This window comes from Lepus europaeus, chromosome 4 (genome assembly GCF_033115175.1).
Source record: "Lepus europaeus isolate LE1 chromosome 4, mLepTim1.pri, whole genome shotgun sequence".
Taxonomy (NCBI): domain Eukaryota; kingdom Metazoa; phylum Chordata; class Mammalia; order Lagomorpha; family Leporidae; genus Lepus; species Lepus europaeus.
The window spans coordinates 90,166,491-90,184,990 of NC_084830.1; the positions used below are offsets into that span (position 1 = coordinate 90,166,491).

At 40.6% G+C, this 18,500-nt stretch overlaps 1 protein-coding gene across 3 annotated transcripts in view; it reads right to left on the bottom strand.

Moving 5' to 3' along the window:
* Positions 1-18,500, bottom strand: part of RGS20 (regulator of G protein signaling 20) — a 125,350-nt gene that overhangs the window by 13,568 nt on the left and 93,282 nt on the right. For 2 of the 3 annotated variants that reach the window (XM_062189585.1, XM_062189586.1), the window contains one exon: positions 5,356-5,504. The exons of the other annotated variant lie outside the window; for it this stretch is intronic. In XM_062189585.1, the coding sequence (XP_062045569.1) occupies positions 5,356-5,504 (149 nt within the window). The remainder of the gene's footprint in view (positions 1-5,355; positions 5,505-18,500) is intronic. 3 annotated transcript variants of the gene reach the window in all.

Sequence of the window (18,500 nt, forward strand, 5' to 3'; positions counted from 1 at the left end):
CATTAGAAAATAGTAAACAAGTGAGGGTGGTACTGTGGTGTAGTGAGTAAAAGCTGCTGCCTGCAGTGCTGGCATCCCATATGGGCATCGGTTTGAGTCCTAGCTGCTCCACTTCTGATCCAGCTTGCTGCTATGGCCTGGGAAAGCAGTGGAAGAAGGCAGACCCGGAAGAAACTCCAGGCTCCTGCTTTGTATTGGTCCAGCTTTGGCTATTGCAGCCATTTGGAGAGTGAACTAATGGATGGAAGACCTTTCTCTCTTTCTCTTTGTCTCTGCTTCTCTGTAACTCTGCCTTTCAAATAGAGTTTGAATAAAAGAGAAAATAGTAAAAAAAGTAAGAGTAAAAGGAATATTTTGGGGTTTTCATTTAATTTTCTGCACCTTAAAATATTACACAATGCCTCATCAAAATGGAGATGTTATATATTTATAGGCATGTGTACAGAAAAAGCCAGGAAAGTGTATAACCAAAACCTACCACTGAGGGGCCGGCGCCATGGCTCACTTAGTTGATCCTCTGCCTGCGGCACCAGCATCCCATATGGGCACTGGGTTCTAGTCCCGGTTGCTCCTCTTTCAGTCCAGCTCTCTGCTGTGGCCCGGGAAGGCAGTGGAGAATGGCTCAAGTCCTTGGGTCCCTGCACCCACATGGGAAACCGGGAAGAAGTGCCTGGCTCCTGGCTTCAGATCGGCGCAGCTCCAGCCATTGTGGCCATTTGGGGAGTGAACCAACAGAAGGAAGACTTTTCTCTCTGTCTCTCTCTCTCACTGTCTAACTCTATCTGTCAAATAAAAACAAATAATAATAATAAAAAAACCCTACCACTGTTTCTTTCAAGAGAGTTTGATTCCTTCTACACATTTGTATATTTCTTTGCAAATTTATTCCAATTGTTTTTGTTGTTATTGTAAATGAAATTTCACTCAATCTCATCTTCTAACTGGTTACTGTTTGTATATATGAAGCCCATTTATTTATTAAAGCTTTATCAAGCCATCATTTATATACCATACCCTTTACCTTTACACAGGTAAAGGGTATGGCATGATTCAATGGCTTTAGTATACTCACAAGGTTGTGCAACCATCAACACTATTTAATTCCAGAATGTTTTCATCACCCCCAAAGAAACCTTGTACTTTTTAGCAGTCATTCCCTACTACCCATGTCTCCTAACTCCACCAGCCCCAAGGAAACACTAATCTACTTCCTGTCTATAGATTTCTCTATTCAGAATCATAATGTGTGGTCGTTTGTGGCTTGTTTCTTTGACTATTCACTATTTTCCAAGTTCACTCATATGTACTCATATCAGTATGTCATTCCTTTTTATAGATGAATGACATTCAATGTTATGGGTATTACACATTTTGTTTATTCATTAGTTAACAGACATTTGGGTCACTTCCACTTTTTGGCTGTTGTGCGGCTATGTCCATTCATATGCAAGTTTGTGTGGACATCTATTTTCATTTCTTTTGGAAAGATTCCTAGAAGTGGAACTAGTGAGCTATATGGTAACTCTATTTTTAACATTTTGTGGAACTCCCAAGACTGTTTTCCAAAGTAAGTGCACCATTTTACATTTCCATATTTAGAGGATCCAATTTCTGCACATCTTTGCCTACATTGCTATTCTTGTAGCTTCGATTCTGGCTGGTGAACTATGAATGAAGTGTATCTCCCTGTGGTTTGGATTTGAATTTTGCTAATGGCTAATGACATCTATCATCTTTTCATGAATTTGTTAGCCATTTGGACCTCTTCTTTGACAAGATATCTGTTCAGATCCTTTGACTGTTTTAAATTTTTAAAAAATTATGAACTGTAAGTGTTCTGTACATTTTGAGGTATAAGTCCTGAAGGTTATTGTTTTTTATGTTAATTTTATAGCCACCTTATTTGTGGAATTGTTTTATTTTTTCATTGGTTCCAGCAATAATTGTCTTGGAGTTTCCAAGTATACTCTCATATCATCTGCAAATACCGAGAATTTCACCTCTACTTTTCCAATTCTTATGACCCTAACTATTTTCTTTCATCTAACTGAATTGACCGATACCTAAAGTATAATGTTAAATTGTAGAGACTGTGGACATTCTTGCCTCATTCTTGATTTTTATCATGAATGCTTTTAGAATTCTATTAATTTAAAAATGTAATTTATGATTGTTTATCTGAGTTTGCTTTATCTTGTTATGGCTACCATATTATTTTAAATATTCCTTTAACTGAAAACACTTTATTTCATTTTAAAATGGTCTTCAGTCTAATTTCAAGTGCATTTGCTTTATGAATTTGCAGTAAGAGTGTGTCTTTAGTTCTGTGTATTTCTTTAGATGAAAAATCATTAGAAATGCAGGAACCCTTTTGACTTGTTGCTTTCATGATGCCAGGCTAAAAAGTTTCAGTAAACAATGGTTTCTTAAAATAAGAAAACTACAAAAGAAAACTTGAGAGGCATCTGGGTGGTATTCTCTCTGCATGAGGATTAACACTCCTACTGCCCGACCTCCTAGGCTTCTTTTGTAAGTATAACACATTATTGCGCAGTGGGTGTGAAAAAGCAAAGAGAAAAAGAAATGATGAATTTGACACAGGGTTTGTAAGAGAACTAGAAGCTATACTGTGAACTAAATAATGCAAAAACTTATTTAAGCTTTGACATTTTCCCCCATTTTATTTTAAGTAGGAATATTTTTTAAAAAGACAGAGCATTCTTTAAAAAGTGAAGAGCATATTTTTGTCAAGTTTCATTTATGTGGGTCTATTGTTAGTGTTAAAGCAGAACAAGAAAATGATAATAGAAACCAAGATAGTTGCTCACCAGGTTTTAGAAATAGTAAAGTAAGACTATGGTTAGATATATTTTGGTAAAATTTTGAGTTACAAAGGAGAAAAAAAATTTTTCAACCTTTTAGAAGGAAAAGAAAACTTGATTTTCAAAGAAAACAAGAATCTGCAGGTCTTCCTTTATAACACTAAATACCAAAAGGCTGGGAAGCAGAACTTTGAGAAAGATATCACAAAGCCTTAGAAATGTATTGTCACTTACCTTTTTAAATTTGTTTTTAAAACCGTTTACTTATTTATTTGAGCAGCAGAAGGACAGAGAGAGCTGCTGTCTCTGGTTTACTTCCCAAAGGCCTGCCATGGCTGGGACTGGTTGACTGCAGCTAGGAGCCGGGAATTCAATCTGGGTCTCTCATGTGAGTGGCAATGGCAACTACTTCAGCCATCACAGCTGCCTCCTGACACCTGCCCTGACAGGAAGCTCAAGTCAAGAGCTGGAGCCGGGAATCAGGAATAGAGCTCCGGCACTCCCACGTGTGATGCAGGTATCTTAACCATCTGTCTACCTACCTCCATTTACCTTTCTTAAAAATGTACACTAGTATGTATATTAACATGGATAAATCTCAGCCATGTTGAGAAAAAAGTCAAGGGAATTAAACAGTAAAATGGTTGAAATTTACTTTGTATTGTTTTCTCATTCCATTTCCCAGTCTCTCTGCTCTACAGATGACTACCATCCTTGATTTGTTGTTTATTGTTATTATTCATAGTGATGCTAATATATATTTATATATATTTCATGGGAAATGGAACTAAAGGACATTTATTTTGGTGCAAAAATTATCAAATACATGCAGATGAGGGGTCTTCAAAAAGTTTGTGGCAGGGTCGGCTCTGTGGCACAGTGGGTTAACGCCCTGGCCTGAAGCGCTGGCATCCCATATGGGCACTGGTTTGAGTCCCGGCTGCTCCACTTCCTATCCAGCTCTCTGCTATGGCCTGGGAAAGCAGCAGAAGATGGCCCAAGTCCTCGGGTCCCTGCACCCATGTGGGAGACCCAGAGGAGGCTCCTGGCTCCTGGCTTCAGATTGGCGCTGCTCTGGCCGTTGCAGACAATTGGGGAATGAACCATCAGATGGAGGACCTCTCCCTCCCTCTCTCTCTCTCTCTCTCTCTCTACCTCTCCTCTCTCTGTGTAACTCTGAGTTTCAAATAAATAAAAATAAATCTTTTAAAAAAAGTTTGTGGAAAAATGTGTATTATAAAAAAACCTATGTATGGATTTCAAAACTCTCTACACCAAAATAAACATCTTTTAATTCCATTTTCCATTAACTTTTTGATGCTCATACAGGTATACATGCATACAGACCATTCATAATGTATCTTTCAATTTTGTATAAAAATTGTATAAAATCTATTGCTTTATAATTTGCTTTTTTCCTCTAGCACATTCAATTTAAATGCTGTATGATATTGCATGGTATAACTAAGTTACAGTGTGTTCTTCTATTCTCTTATTAATGTACTTTAGAGTCATTTTCATTTCTTCTCACTCAGATTACTGCTGTGGTGAACTCTCTCATGCTAATCTCCTTTGCATGTGTAAGAGAGGGTATATGTTTCCGAGGTTTACACAGTATTTAGAAGGCTATGTATTTAGCTTTTATTTCTCTGATCCTTGTTGACAGGAGCACAAGTGGATTATTTTTTCCATTCATTTTCATTTACTTACATTTCTTTTGGTCATTATTTTCTTATTCATTATATAACCTAAATGTGAGTTCTCTGTTTAATGCACTGTAGTTATCTTCTCTGAATATGTTTTATCTTTTCATTTTATTTCTGGTATATTTTGTAAAACACACTTTCTAAAAAAAAATTGTATTTATTTATTTGAGAAGGAGAGAGATAGAGACAGAGAGAGCTCCTATCTACTCATTCATTCCCCAAATGCCTAATAGCCAGAGCTGGGTTGGTGCCAAAGCTAGGAACTGGAAAATCAATCCAAGTCTCCCGTATAGGTTGCAGGGACCCAGTCGATGGAGCAATCACTGCTGCCTCCCTCGGTCTGCATTAGCAGGAAGCTGCAGTCAGAAGCCAGAGCAGGGGAACGAATCCAGGTGCTCCAACGTGGGACAAGGGTGTTTTAACTGGCACCTTCATTGTTAGGTCAAATGGCAGCCCGTTTTATTTTGTTTTTATTTTTTTTTGGTGTACTTCATAGTGTGAGGCACACAGGCATATTTTTAAAACTTCCTGAAAAATGGAATTCTAAGGTAAGTTTATTTTGGTGCCAAAAAAAAAAAAAAAAGAATTGAAACCTGTGCACAGCAGTCTTCAAAAAGTTCATGGAAAATGCATGTTATGAAAAAATTATTCATGGATTTCTTTTTATTACTTTGGCACCAAAATTAAACTTACCTTTGAATTCCTCTTTTCCATGTGCTTTTTGAAGCCCCTCCATATAGTAGTTACTTTAAAAACATGAAATTAAGCCCTACCTGGCACCTGTTGCCCCATGAGGAGCATATTAATAAAACAGCCCCAGACCTTACCATGAGCAGCTACAGCAGCAGCACCAGCAGAAGCAGCAAGCGTTGGACCCTCGACTTCCTGCTCCAGGCTGGCTGGGGATGGAGGCTGGTGTCCCCTGGGCAGCCGACAACTGTCGCTTCCGCATCTCCAAGTGCTCAGATCCCATAGGCTGCAACCGGGAAAGTCAAAGTGGGTGGGGAAAGCAAAGTTATGAAGACATAAGCCCAGGGATGCAGCTGTGTGGCTCACGGAGAATAAACCCTGTGATTATATCCAGGTCATTCTAGTTCATTCGGGTAAAATCTGGTAATTAGAGGCACTGATAAACACTGACTTGATGGCTCCTATCTGCCAAATACTGTGATAATTTCAGGAATAAAATGGTGACTGGAAGGTTCTGCCCCTAGGTGCTCACCGAATATAAAGCAGACAGACAGGGACATCCAAGATGCTGATGTTGTATCTTGCAATAGTGGTTTTCCTGTCTCGTCTCCAGATTCCCATTTTATTGAACCAAAGTGGAGCAGTGACAGGTGACAGTGACCACTTATGGCTGCCTCTGAGACCGGGGTACAGATGGAGGAGGAGGCCATGCTGAAAAGGTCATGCATACACCCGTATCAGTCTGAGGAAATGTCAAAAGAAGAGGCAAGACAGAGGGCCGCAGGTCTGACCCATGAGATTCAGATCTTTATGACTGCATCACCTTGAAGAAGTGAACAACCGGATACACACAAACCACTTAGAACACAGCCTGATATGTGGTACTTGCTCAATTTTTAATAGAAGGCAAGACAGGAGAGCCGATAGTGGCCTGCCCAGACTTGCCCTTAGCAATAGCACCTCTTTTCCACCTCAGTGGAAGTGAAGCCACTGGACACAGACCCTGTCCTTTTCTTGAGGACAACAAGACTGTGTGATGATGGAGAGAGCACACAAGCAAGTTAAGAACCAAGACACTGCTAGGCCTGTTTTTACGTTTGATGTTAACATTAAATTCTTAATGGAGTTAATTGCAAGCCCATTTCAAAGATGCATTAAAGAACCATAAATAGGACTTTGGAATTAAGTTCTAGATTTGTTATTCTATTCCAACATTAGACTTGTGATTGAATATGATCTAATGCCATGGGCATTGTTTTAGTCTAACTTAATTGCATTTTTTTATTGGGTGGGTCAAATTCTGTTCATTGACTTGAAAGGGTTTTTGTTTGTTTTTTAGGTGGGAAGCTATTCTTCTTGTCTGTTATTTATTCTGTTGAATTTTGGAATCAGCTTGCGTAGGTCCAAAAATATCATGTTGGAAGTTTGATTAGGACTACATTGAATTTATAGATTTATTTATGAGGAATGACATGTGGGTTTCTTTTAATTATCCTGACATGAAAGCCTCAGGACAGCAAGAGAGGCCCATCAAAGTACTTTACTGTTTTTCATTCATGGTGCACAAGGCTCACAGCAGCAGGTTCTGTCTACCACCCCAGCCTCGGCTGAGCAGTCCACAGCTCCTTGTTAAGAGTGGGAGGCACAGAATCAGCCCTTAAGGCATTCGGATCCAGCTGAAAAGCCCATGAGAGTATTTCAGGCATGGAAAGCCAAGACACTCTGGAAAAAAAAAAAAAAGTGACCAAATGAAAGATCTCTGCGAGTGAGATCCCAGTGGAAAGAACAGGTCATCAAAGAAGGAGGTACCTTTCTCTGAAGGGAGCAGAGAACTTCCACTTTGACTATGACCTTGTCTAAATATGATCAGAGTCGGTGAACCCAAAAAGGCTTCCATGGCCTTGGCAACTCATGACAAGAGCCTAGGGTGATTACTGATGCCATAAACAAGGGTGTCAATTTGTTAAGTCAACAACAGGAGTCACTGTGCACTTACTCCTCATGTAGGATCTCTGTCCTTAATGTGCTGTACATTTTGATTTAATGCTATAACTAGTACTCAAACAGTATGTTTCACTTTGTGTTTCTATGTGGGTACAAACTGTTGAAATATTTACTTAATATATACTAAACTGATCTTCTGTATATAAAGAGAATTGAAAATGAATCTTGATGGCCGGCACCGTGGCTTAACAGGCTAATCCTCCACCTTGCGGCGCCAGCACACTGGGTTCTAGTCCCGGTCGGGGCGCCGGATTCTATCCTGGTTGCCCCTCTTGCAGGCCAGCTCTCTGCTATGGCCCGGGAAGGCAGTGGAGGATGGCCCAAGTCCTTGGGCCCTGCACCCGCATGGGAGACCAGGAGAAGCACCTGGCTCCTGGCTTTGGATCAGCGTGATGCGCCAGCCGCAGCGGCCATTGGAGGGTGAACCAACGGCAAAAAAAAAAAAAAAAAAAGGAAGACCTTTCTCTGTCTCTCTCTCTCTCTCACTATCCACTCTGCCTGTCAAAAAAAAAAAAAAAAAAAAAAAAAAAAAAAAAAAAAAAGAAAAGAAAAGAAATCATATCTCCTCCTCATTCCCAACTGTGCTTCCCAAAATAGTTATTTTGGTATAGAAGAAGGCAAAGATATTAAACCACACTGAATTCTTTCTTTAAAAATTAAAAAATTTAAATTTATTTGAAAGGCAGAGTTAGAGAGAGAGAGAAATTTAAGAAGAAACAAAGATAAAGGGATCTTCCATCTGCTGGTTCACTCCCCAAATGGCTGCAATGGCCAGCTGGGCTAGGCTAAAGCCAGGAGCCTGGAACTCCATTAGGCTCTTCCATGTGGGTGAAGGACCCCAAACACTTGTCCATCTCCCCCTGATTTCCCAGGTACATTAGCAGGGAGTTGGATTGGAAGTGGAGCAGCCAGGATTCAAAACAGTGCCCATATAAGATGCTGGTGGTAGCTTAACCTGCTATATCACAACTCTCTTATAGTTCTGTTAGTCTTTCTGTTGATTCTCTTGGATTTTTCTAGTTAGATGATCACAATCATAGTGTCTATAAGTAATCATACTTTTCTCTTTGCTTCCTGTACCTTTCTAAGGCATAAGCATCTTTTTTTACTCTAGTCTTACTTCATTGGCCAGGATATTGAAACGTAGCAATACTATTAGGCATCCTTCATGACTTATTTCATTGAGATTGATAATGCTTTGTCAATACATCTGATGTGTGTTAGGGATTCCTTAAAGATAACTCTCAAGTTAAAGAAGCTTTCTTCTATTTACTTAGTATAAAACAAGCTGAGCTGTGGTATAGCGGGTAAAGCCGCTGCCTGCAGTGCCAGCATCCCATATGGGCGCCGGTTTAGTCCCAGCTGCTCCACTTCCTATCCAGCTCTCTGCTATGGCCTGGGAAAGCAGTAGGAAATGGTCCAAGGCCTTGGGACCCTGCACCCCCGTGGGAGACCCAGAGGAAGCTCCTGGCTCCTCTCCTGGCTTCGAATCAGCACAGCTTCGGCTGTTGCAGCCAATTTGGGAGTCACCCAGCAGATGGAAGACCTACCTCTCTCTCTCTCTCTCTCTCTCTCTCTGTTTCTCTGCCTCTACTTCTGTGTGTAACTCTGAATTTCAAATATATAAAAAATCTTAAAAAAAATAAAAAACAAGTTGAGCTAGCCTTATTAGTTGACATATTTTGTTTATACATATATATTTATTTGTAAAGACTTGAAAAAATGATTTCCTCAGCAAACTCTTAGCGAACATCATAATGTTGCTTGTGTAAATATAGTCTTCAGAAGTCAAAGGAAAATTCTATTGGTCTACTCTCAGACGTTTTTAAAAAATATTTATTTATTCATTTTTAAAGCCAGAGTTACCAATACAGAAAGAGTATAGACACACAGTGAGAGATCTTGCATCAGCTGGTTCATTCCCCACATGGCTATAAAGGCCAGTACTGGGCTAGGCCAAAACCAGGAGTCAGTAGCTTCACCCAGGTCTCCCACATAGGTGGCAGGGGACTAAAAACTTGGGCCATCCTCTGATGCTTCTTCCAGGCCATTAGCAGGGAGCTGGATTGGAAGTGGAGCAGCCAGGACATGAACTGGTGCAAATATGGAATGCCAACATTGCAGGTGGCGGCGTTATCTGCTATGCCACAATACCAGCCCCATGCATTTTTAAAAGTGCTTTATTGACTAACTGTACAATAAACTACACATGTTTTAAGGGTATAATTTACTGTAACTTCTTATTAGTCATCTTATTGACAGAACAAAATAAATTATTATGTATTTATCGCAATGACAAATACGTAGTTGCTGGCCTGCACCGTGGCTTAACAGGCTAATCCTCCGCCTTGCGGCACCAGCACACCGGGTTCTAGTCCCAGTTGGGGTGCCGGACTCTATCCCGGTTGCCCCTCTTCCAGGCCAGCTCTCTGCTATGGCCCGGGAGTGCAGTGGAGGATGGCCCAAGTGCTTGGGCCCTGCACCCGCAAGGGAGACCAGGAGAAGCACCTGGCTCCTGGCTTCGGATCAGCGCGATGCGCCAGCCGCAGCGGCCATTGGAGGGTGAACCAACGGCAAAAAGGAAGACCTTTCTCTCTGTCTCTCTCTCTCTTACTATCCACTCTGCCTGTCAAAAAACAAACAAACAAACAAACAAAAAACAAATACGTAGTTGCTAATGGAAGAGTTGCCTATTTAATACCTCTCTCTGTAACTCTGACTGTCAAATAATAAATAAAATAAATCTTAAAAAAATATGAAATTGAATGACACACATTAAATGAATGATACTTGTTTAGAAGGTTTTAAAAATATGCCGTTGGTGTATGTGTTAATTCAACCAGTTCTTCTAGACATTGATTATAATCTGATCAGCTAGCCCAGTTTCACAATCTTTTCCTTTGCCTCAATCCTATCTGTGGGAAAGCTGGATATACCTTGCATTTCCACTTGCGTTTTCTAATAACATGGAATCAGTGCGTCTTTGACATGGCTTTTCTGTTCCTTTTTTCCATATGTATCTGGCAGATAATGGGGCATCGACACACTGTCTACTGGGATGACTCAAGAACGTCACATGCGTCATCTCCATTGTGCTGGCTGCCTTCACTTTAGGAGCCGGAGGCCCAGAAGTTCGATGAATGTAAAATCAGGGTTAACGATCTCAGATGCTTTCTTCTATAATTTATGGCATTTCAAAAGCAGCCTGAGGAAATTGACATAATATAGGTTGGTAGCTGATTAAATATTTCAGATCTCAATTGGTACCTAATCTTGCTCATACATTGGCAGTTCCTAGGCACTCTGAGTTTAAAAGTATTATTTCAAAATTCAACTAAAAGTCAAGGTCAACTCTCTTAAGCTTGATCATAATCGCTTAGTAATTTGGGTTTAAAAGCAGTAAACTAGCTAGAAAAAAACTTTACCTTAACCCTAACTGAAATTAGTTCAGCAAAGTTATTTTTATTTCTCAGTAAGCCTAAGCTGGGTAGCTGGAGTCCATTAATAGCTGTTTAGTTTCATTACAGGTTCCAAATTCTGAACACATCCATTATTGAATGATACACTGGAAACATGATGAAATATCAAGTATTGTGTGAAAAGAAATCTCTTATCTCTTAAGGTCTATGATGAGAGCTCCTGTTCCCTAAGGTATGGAATCACCAATGAGATCCAACACAAGAACCTAGAAAGACTGAATTCCAGACCTTCCTCCAAGACTCTTAGAAACCAGATCCTACCATTAGGGGGCAGTTTAGGGTCCTGAAAGAATTTGGCCAGAATGAGGAAATTTGAGAGGATAGATTCCCCTGGAGAAAACCCAAGCCCCAAAACCACTTAAATAGCCTCTGACTATCTGTGATTTAAAAACCTTGGCTCCTGGAGTATTTTTCCTTTGAGAAGTGCTGTGGGGAGATCACGAGTACCTGTGTGCTGCAGGACGTCAGTTGAATCTCTGTCAGAACAAAGTACTACACAGGTGTTTGTGTACCGCAGGGCCTCAGTTAAATCTCTCTCAGCACAAAGTACTACTAGAGTGCTGCCTTGTTGTCACCTCCGACCTGAGCCAGACTCTGACTTCACACATCTTACTTAGTTATAAATTCTGCTTCTCCGCCGGCGCTGTGGCTCAACAGGCTAATCCTCCGCCTTGCGGCGCCGGCACACTGGGTTCTAGTCCCGGTTGGGGCTCCGGATTCTGTCCCGGTTGCCCCTCTTCCAGGCCAGCTCTCTGCTGTGGCCAGGGAGTGCAGTGGAGGATGGCCCAAGTCCTTGGGCCCTGCACCCCATGGGAGACCAGGAGAAGCACCTGGCTCCTGCCATCGGAACAGCGCGGTGCGCCGGCCGCAGCGCGCCTACCGCGGCGGCCATTGGAGGGTAAACCAACGGCAAAGGAAGACCTTTCTCTCTGTCTCTCTCTCTCACTGTCCACTCTGCCTGTCAAAAAAAATAAATAAATAAATAAATAAAAATTCTGCTTCTGCAGCCTTGCACAGAATCCAGTTGATGATTCATTTTCCTGCCTTGTTGGGAGCCCTGCTGCAGGTGTCACCATCACCCTATCCAAACTCTGATTCCTTTTCTTTTAGCTCTTGGCTCCGCGTCTGGTTGACCAATTCTACCCATCACTTTTTCTCCAGAAAGCTACTGGGAGTGTTACAGAGACACCAAAGATGAGAAGTGGTTGAATTCAAAATAAGTTTGGGCCTCATTGGCCACCTGTTCTTATCCTTCATTGCTGAACTCAAAAACAAGATACAGATACCCTCAACCCAGAAGGGCAATTGGAATGTTAATCAATGGGCAGAGTGAAAGCAGTGGCAAACTTAGCTCTTGATCCAAAAACCAAGAAGAGGCAACATTGGCCCAGAAGGTAAAAGGAACTAAATTCAAAGATTTGGGGGCCAGGAGCTGCATTCACTGCCTCACAGACTGGAACTAATCGTTTGTTTCTTATGAAAGAAAGTAAGACAAAATAAAATAAAATAAAAACAAAAAACCCAAACAACTACATTGGCTAACATCTGATATGGGCCTGTATATAAAAGAATAACAGGATCTAGACATTTCCAAGGTGACGAATGAGTTAGAACCACTGAATCTGAGATCACATGGAGCAGAAATTCTACAGCACCATCCTAAAGTCAGGCTCTCAGTAAGATGCCCAGATTCCCAAGTGGAGGAAATCATAACATTTCTTTCTTTTTTTTTTAAACTTTTATTTAATGAATATAAATTTCCAATGTACAGCTTATGGATTACAATGGCTCCCCCCCCAACTTCCCTCCCACCCGCAACCTCCCCTCTCCCGCTCCCTGTCCCCTTCCATTCACATCAAGGTTCATTTTCAATTCTCTTTATATACAGAAGATCAATTTAGTATACATTAAGTAAATATTTCAACAGTTTACACCCACATAGAAACACAAAGTGAAACATACTGTTTGAGTACTAGTTATAGCATTAAATCACAATGTACGGCACATTAAGGACAGAGATCCCACATGAGGAGCAAGTGCACAGTGACTCCTGTTGTTGACCCAACAAATTGACACTCTAGTTTATGGCACCAGTAACCACCCTAGGCTATCGTCATGAGTTGCCAAGGCTATGGAAGACTTCCAAGTTCGCCGACTCTGATCATATTTAGACAAGGTCATAAAAGACAGGGTGAGGATAGTAACCAATGATCCTAAGAGTGGCATTTACCAGGTTTGAACAATTATACAGCATGAAGTGGGGAAGAGGACCATCAGTACACACAGGTTGGGAATAGAGCCATTGGTGGTAGAGTAGAGGTTATGATTACAAAGGAATGAGGCCCAAGTGCGCTAGACAGGATCTAGAACAAAGGACAGAGTCATTATTAGAGGAGCTAAGAAAGGTGCTGTCTAAGCTACAATTAAGTTTTCTGGTTGAGAGGCAAATAGAACCTGATAGAAGGGGTTTGATAATAATCTGTTGGGCTTTAGGCTTTGTAAATTAAGAGGCCCAGACCTATCTATCTCTTCACATGGGGTACATCCTGAGGGAGGTGTGAACCTCCTGGGGGAAAGCACCCTGTTGACTTTCATTACTTAGCTGGCCTGGGAGGAGAGCTGGCCAGGTAAAGGCAGGGGGCATCTCTAACAAGAAATTTACAGTTCTGCCTGCAATGTTGCTGACCCTACTTGGCCGTCCCCTCAGCTGCAGTGGTCACTTTGGAAGTTGGGCTGAGTGAAGGGCTTTTCAGCTTAGAGCCAATAAGATCTGTGGCTCTGACCTGGGCATCCTTCGACTCCAGGGCAGGTCCATTTCCAGTGATCCAACTCTTGGCAGAGCTGCCAGGGCTCTTCACAAGCTGACTTCTGCTGAAGCCCAGGCTTACCACATTGAAAGCCATGGCAGTAGACTGGCCTGTTGGGTCTCCTTGAGGGCAGATCACTGTACAGATCAGCCATTAATAGGCCTGCCACCCATTGCTTCTGATGCCTAGCTTTCTTTTCCTCCTGTTTTGTGTTAAAGCAGACCAGAGGATGCAAGTCAAGGGAGTGCCCGTGTCCCATCTCTAATCTTCGGTGGCCTGAACTACAAGTCTATAGTCACAGGCATGTTCTGTAGTAGTTTTTCTAAGGTAGACAATGCCCATGAGGAAAATTATATTCTCACTTTCTTTTTCTTTTTTAAATTTTTTTGACAGGCAGAGTGGACAATGAGAGAGAGAGACAGAGAGAAAGGTCTTCCTTTTGCCGTTGGTTCACCCTCCAATGGCCACCGCAGTAGCGCGCTGCGGCCGGCGCACCGCGCTGATCCGATGGCAGGAGCCAAGTGCTTCTCCTGGTCTCCCATGGGGTGCAGGGCCCAAGCACTTGGGCCATCCTCCACTGCACTCCCTGGCCACAGCAGAGAGCTGGCCTGGAAGAGGGACAACCGGGATAGAATCCGGCACCCCGACCGGGACTAGAACCCGGTGTGCCGGCGCCGCAAGGCGGAGGATTAGCCTATTGAGCCACGGCACCGGCCTATTCTCACTTTCAAACTTTCTTTCCCTTTGGTCTGAAAGGGAGGTTTTTTCTACTTACTGTTTACTTGCTGATGGCGAAGTAAATCTAGCTATGAGATTATTTAAGCTCTTATTTTGGCTATGTTATTACAGAAAAATGTTACTCATCTCTTTTATAAGTTCTAAAGATTAAATTGTGCATCCTACAGATTCCTTTCTAATAGAATTAGTTTCCTACCTTGAAGAGAATAGAGAAATGAAAGAACAAGTTGGGCTTAGGATAGAGAAATGAGGGAGCAAGTCCTAGATCCCTTGCTGACAATAGCAATATCACATGAATACTTAGCAAACAGTTTCAACCATTAGATAACAACTTAAGAAAACATTTACCAGAAGGTCCAATGCCTTCTATAAATTTTAAGAATCATGTATTTGGAAACACCTCTTAACTATCTAACATGGTGTAGTTTGTTTAACCAGTAAACTTAAGCACAACCATATAAAATGTTTTTAGTTTCTTTCTACCAACAAGTTTAAAACATATGATACATAGATTCAGGTCACACAAATTAAAATGTGTCTTTGATTGATTTTAGCAGCTTAAATTTATGGACAATCTTATCTATAAGCCAATTAAAATAAAATTCTTAATATTTTCCCATGTGGACATACAATAATGTACACACATATTACATAACATAATAGACCAATATAGCAATTTTAATAATAGCTTTTAAAATCTTTAACTCTTTTTGTAGATTGCCAATTGATTTGAATTGCTTTTTGTTTTTAGTAACCTCAGTTAACCATACTTTCTCTCAGTTGGTACTGTTAATACATTATTGGCTTCATCTGTTTACAGAGCCATCCCAAAGTAATGAATACAATAGAAGTGGCTGGAAAAAGTCCCTAGGAACCTATAGGAGGACAGCTAAACACAGAACCAACAACGCTTTAGTTTTATGAGCAGCAAATAATATATAACTGTTTATGACAAAAGTCTTTAAGTCGCCATGTTTAAAATTATAAACTCATCAGCCAACAAGAGGCACTTGCTTACTTCACAGTATTTTTGAAAGCACCTGTAGGATTTTACAAGTATTTAACCCTTTAGGCCTCTGGGGCTTTCTCATTATGATTACCATAATGATCTTGTGTTAGTAGACATGAGACTTTTTAATTCTCAAACATTTGTATTAATAGCATTTTCCATTATAGAAACTTAAAATTTAGTACCATGTCACATCTTGACAGTACTTCTAATATAATCCAAATAGCCTGATTAGTTGGTGTCTCTATAAGATGAGAGATATAGGTCCTTCGATTTTTTCAGTTGGACCCAAACTGCAAAAACCAAAGTCCAAGATTTACTTGAAATTTGAGAGTCCAGATTGTTTGAAACTTTGATTTTTTGAATGCCTATCAAGAATGCCAAGAAGGCTCAAATCCAAAATATCTGGTTGAAATAAGATTCCTTAAAATCATGACATAATATAGACCAATCTGATCATTGTTACAAGGTGATTATTCAAATCTTTGAAAATAAGCACATATTTAAATAACCCATAGCTCTTAATAAAATTCAGCTGTTTTTGAACAATTAGAATTTAACAGACATCAAGAGAACATAATAGATTACTTTAACACATTGCTTTAACAGAGAATCAGATTTTAATTCTATGTCAAAGAGAATTTGAGCTTCCTGTGATCTTTTGCTGTGAGGTTTCCTTCCTTTACCTTCTTTCCTAATGATGACCATGTTTCTGTGTTTCTGTGTGTAACACATCTTTAAGCATCTTTTGCATGGCAGGACGAGTGGCAACAAATTCTTTCAGTTTCTGTTTGCTATGAAAAGTCTTAATTTCACCTTCATTCACAAATGAGAGCTTTGCAGGATATAATATTCTGGGCTGGCAGTTTTTCTCTCTTAGTACCTGGGCTATGTCTCGCCATTCCCTTTTAGCTTGTAGGGTTTCTGATGAGAAGTCTGCTGTGAGTCTAATTGGAGATCCTCTGATAGTAATCTGACGTTTCTCTCTTGCACATTTTAGAATCTTTTCTTTATGTTTCACTGTGGTGAGTTTGATTACAACATGTCATGGTGAGGATCCCTTTTGGTCATGTTTACTAGGGGTTCTATGAGCTTCCTGTACTAGGATGTCTCTGCCCTTCTCCAGACCCAGGAAGTTCTCTGCTTGTATCTCACTAAAAAAGGCCTTCTAATCCTTTCTCTCTCTCCATGCCCTCAGGAACTCCTAGAACCCGAATGCTGGGTTTTTTAATAGTATCCTGTAGATTCCCAACCATATTTTTTAGCTTTCTAATTTCCTCTTCTTTTCTTTGGTTTGACTCTATACTTTCCTGTGCTCTGTCTTCTAAGTCCGATATTCTCTCTTCTGCTTCACCCATTCTGTTTTTAAGGCTCTCTAATGTGTTTGTCATTTTGATCTATTGAATTCTTCATTTCATTATGATTTCTTGTCACTATCACAGTTTCTTGTTCTACTAGTGGTTTCAATTCATTTTGATTCCTCCTTAATATTTCATTTTCACAAGAGAGATTTTCTGTCTTGTCCATTAAGGATTTCTGTAGTTCAAGAATTTGTTTTTGAGAACTTCTTAATGTTCTTATTCATTTTTTGAGATCCGCTTCTTGCATTTCTTATATCCCATCATCTTCATAATCTTGAATTGAGGTGTCTTTTTCATTTGGGGGTGTCATAGTGTCTTCCTTGTTCTTGTTACCTTGGTTTTTGTGTTTGTTGTTTGGCATGTTGGAGATATTTTGTTTCTTCACTGTGGAGTTTGTTCTTTTTATACTATGAGTTTAGATTAAGTGGACTGTCTGCTTTTGATGGAGCCTTAGAGGTTTGAGATGGGTGTGGCCTGAGAGCTCTGTTTGGTTCCTCAGGGTTGAGGGTGTGCCAAAGGTGACACTCCCAGGTTAGGCGTGGTAAATCTCTCTCTTTCTGTCTCTCTCTCTCTCTTTTTTTTTTTTTTTTGATTCAAAAGGGAAGTAATTCCACACAGGTGAACGGAATTGGAGATAGTTAGCAGGCGAATGATATGCCCACAAGAGCCAGAAATCAGAAGCTCTTTCCCAAGGACCACACAGGGAATCTCTGCTGCCCTTGGTGTGGGCTCCAATTCTCCTGCAGTCTCCCACTGGGTTGCCAAGGTTACCGAATTGTAGCCTCTTTGGAGAGTACTCACGTGAATTCCGTGAGTTCTCTCCCCCACCGTCTCTTTTTTCTCAGTCTCAGTTCATTAGCACCACACATTCACTAGGTCCTAATCTCCTGTTATTTCACACACACACACACACACACACACACACCCAGAGCCAGGTTTTTCTGCTAGGCTCAGGGCCGGTGCAGACCTGAGGTCGCCCTGCTTATGACGTATGTCCAAAATGGCGCCTGCCCTTTGTCTTGCTCACCTTTGAGAGGTCAGCGGAGAGAAACTCGTGTCCGAATCGGTCACTTTTTTTTTTTCTTCTCTCTGTCTTCTAGTTAGCCTGGTGAACTTTTCCCCACGGAGTTTCAAGCCTTGTTCCCTCTAGTTTCCTCTTTCCGCTTGCCCGCTGGTGTCTGAGGCTATTGAGGTTCGGCTCACCTTGCGTTCCAGCACTGGTGTGTTGAGTCTGCCGCTGGCGTCCCAAACTTGGGCTCCCATGCTCTCCACGCAGGTCCACTGTGAATCATTAGTTCCGGAAGAGTTTCCTCTACTGTTTCTTCCCCTACTCTTCCTTGAACCTGCAGTTACTCCACTTTATTAAACTGTCTCTCTCCAGACTATCTGTGTGCTCCCTTCCTATTCCGCCATCTTGCCCGGATATCCTGGAAATCATAACATTTCTAGACAGAGCTAAATTGTTTTTTTTTCCAAAGGAAGATAGAAAAAAATCAGCAATAACAATAAAAAGAAAGCAGTAATTCCTATAAAATGAGTATACAAACCAAAATTCCAAAACACCTGCATAAAGAGAAGTCTCAGAAAAGTAGCCATTACTATCATCCATGTCCACATTAATTTTACATAAAGGAAGAAAATGAAAAATACATGATACTTAAAGAGATAATAAAGAGATAAATTTCATTTAAAATGTCAGAAAAAGGAAATAAAAACAGAAATGAAACAAGAACAGGTTGATTGAAGAAAAAACTAAGTAGAAAATTTCAAGGAAATTAGAAAATAGCATTGAAGGAATAATTTTGAATTTCTTACAAAAAGACCAAGAGATAAAAATATGGGGGAGGGGATCCAGATCTTCACTGTCACAAAACAATCATTTAA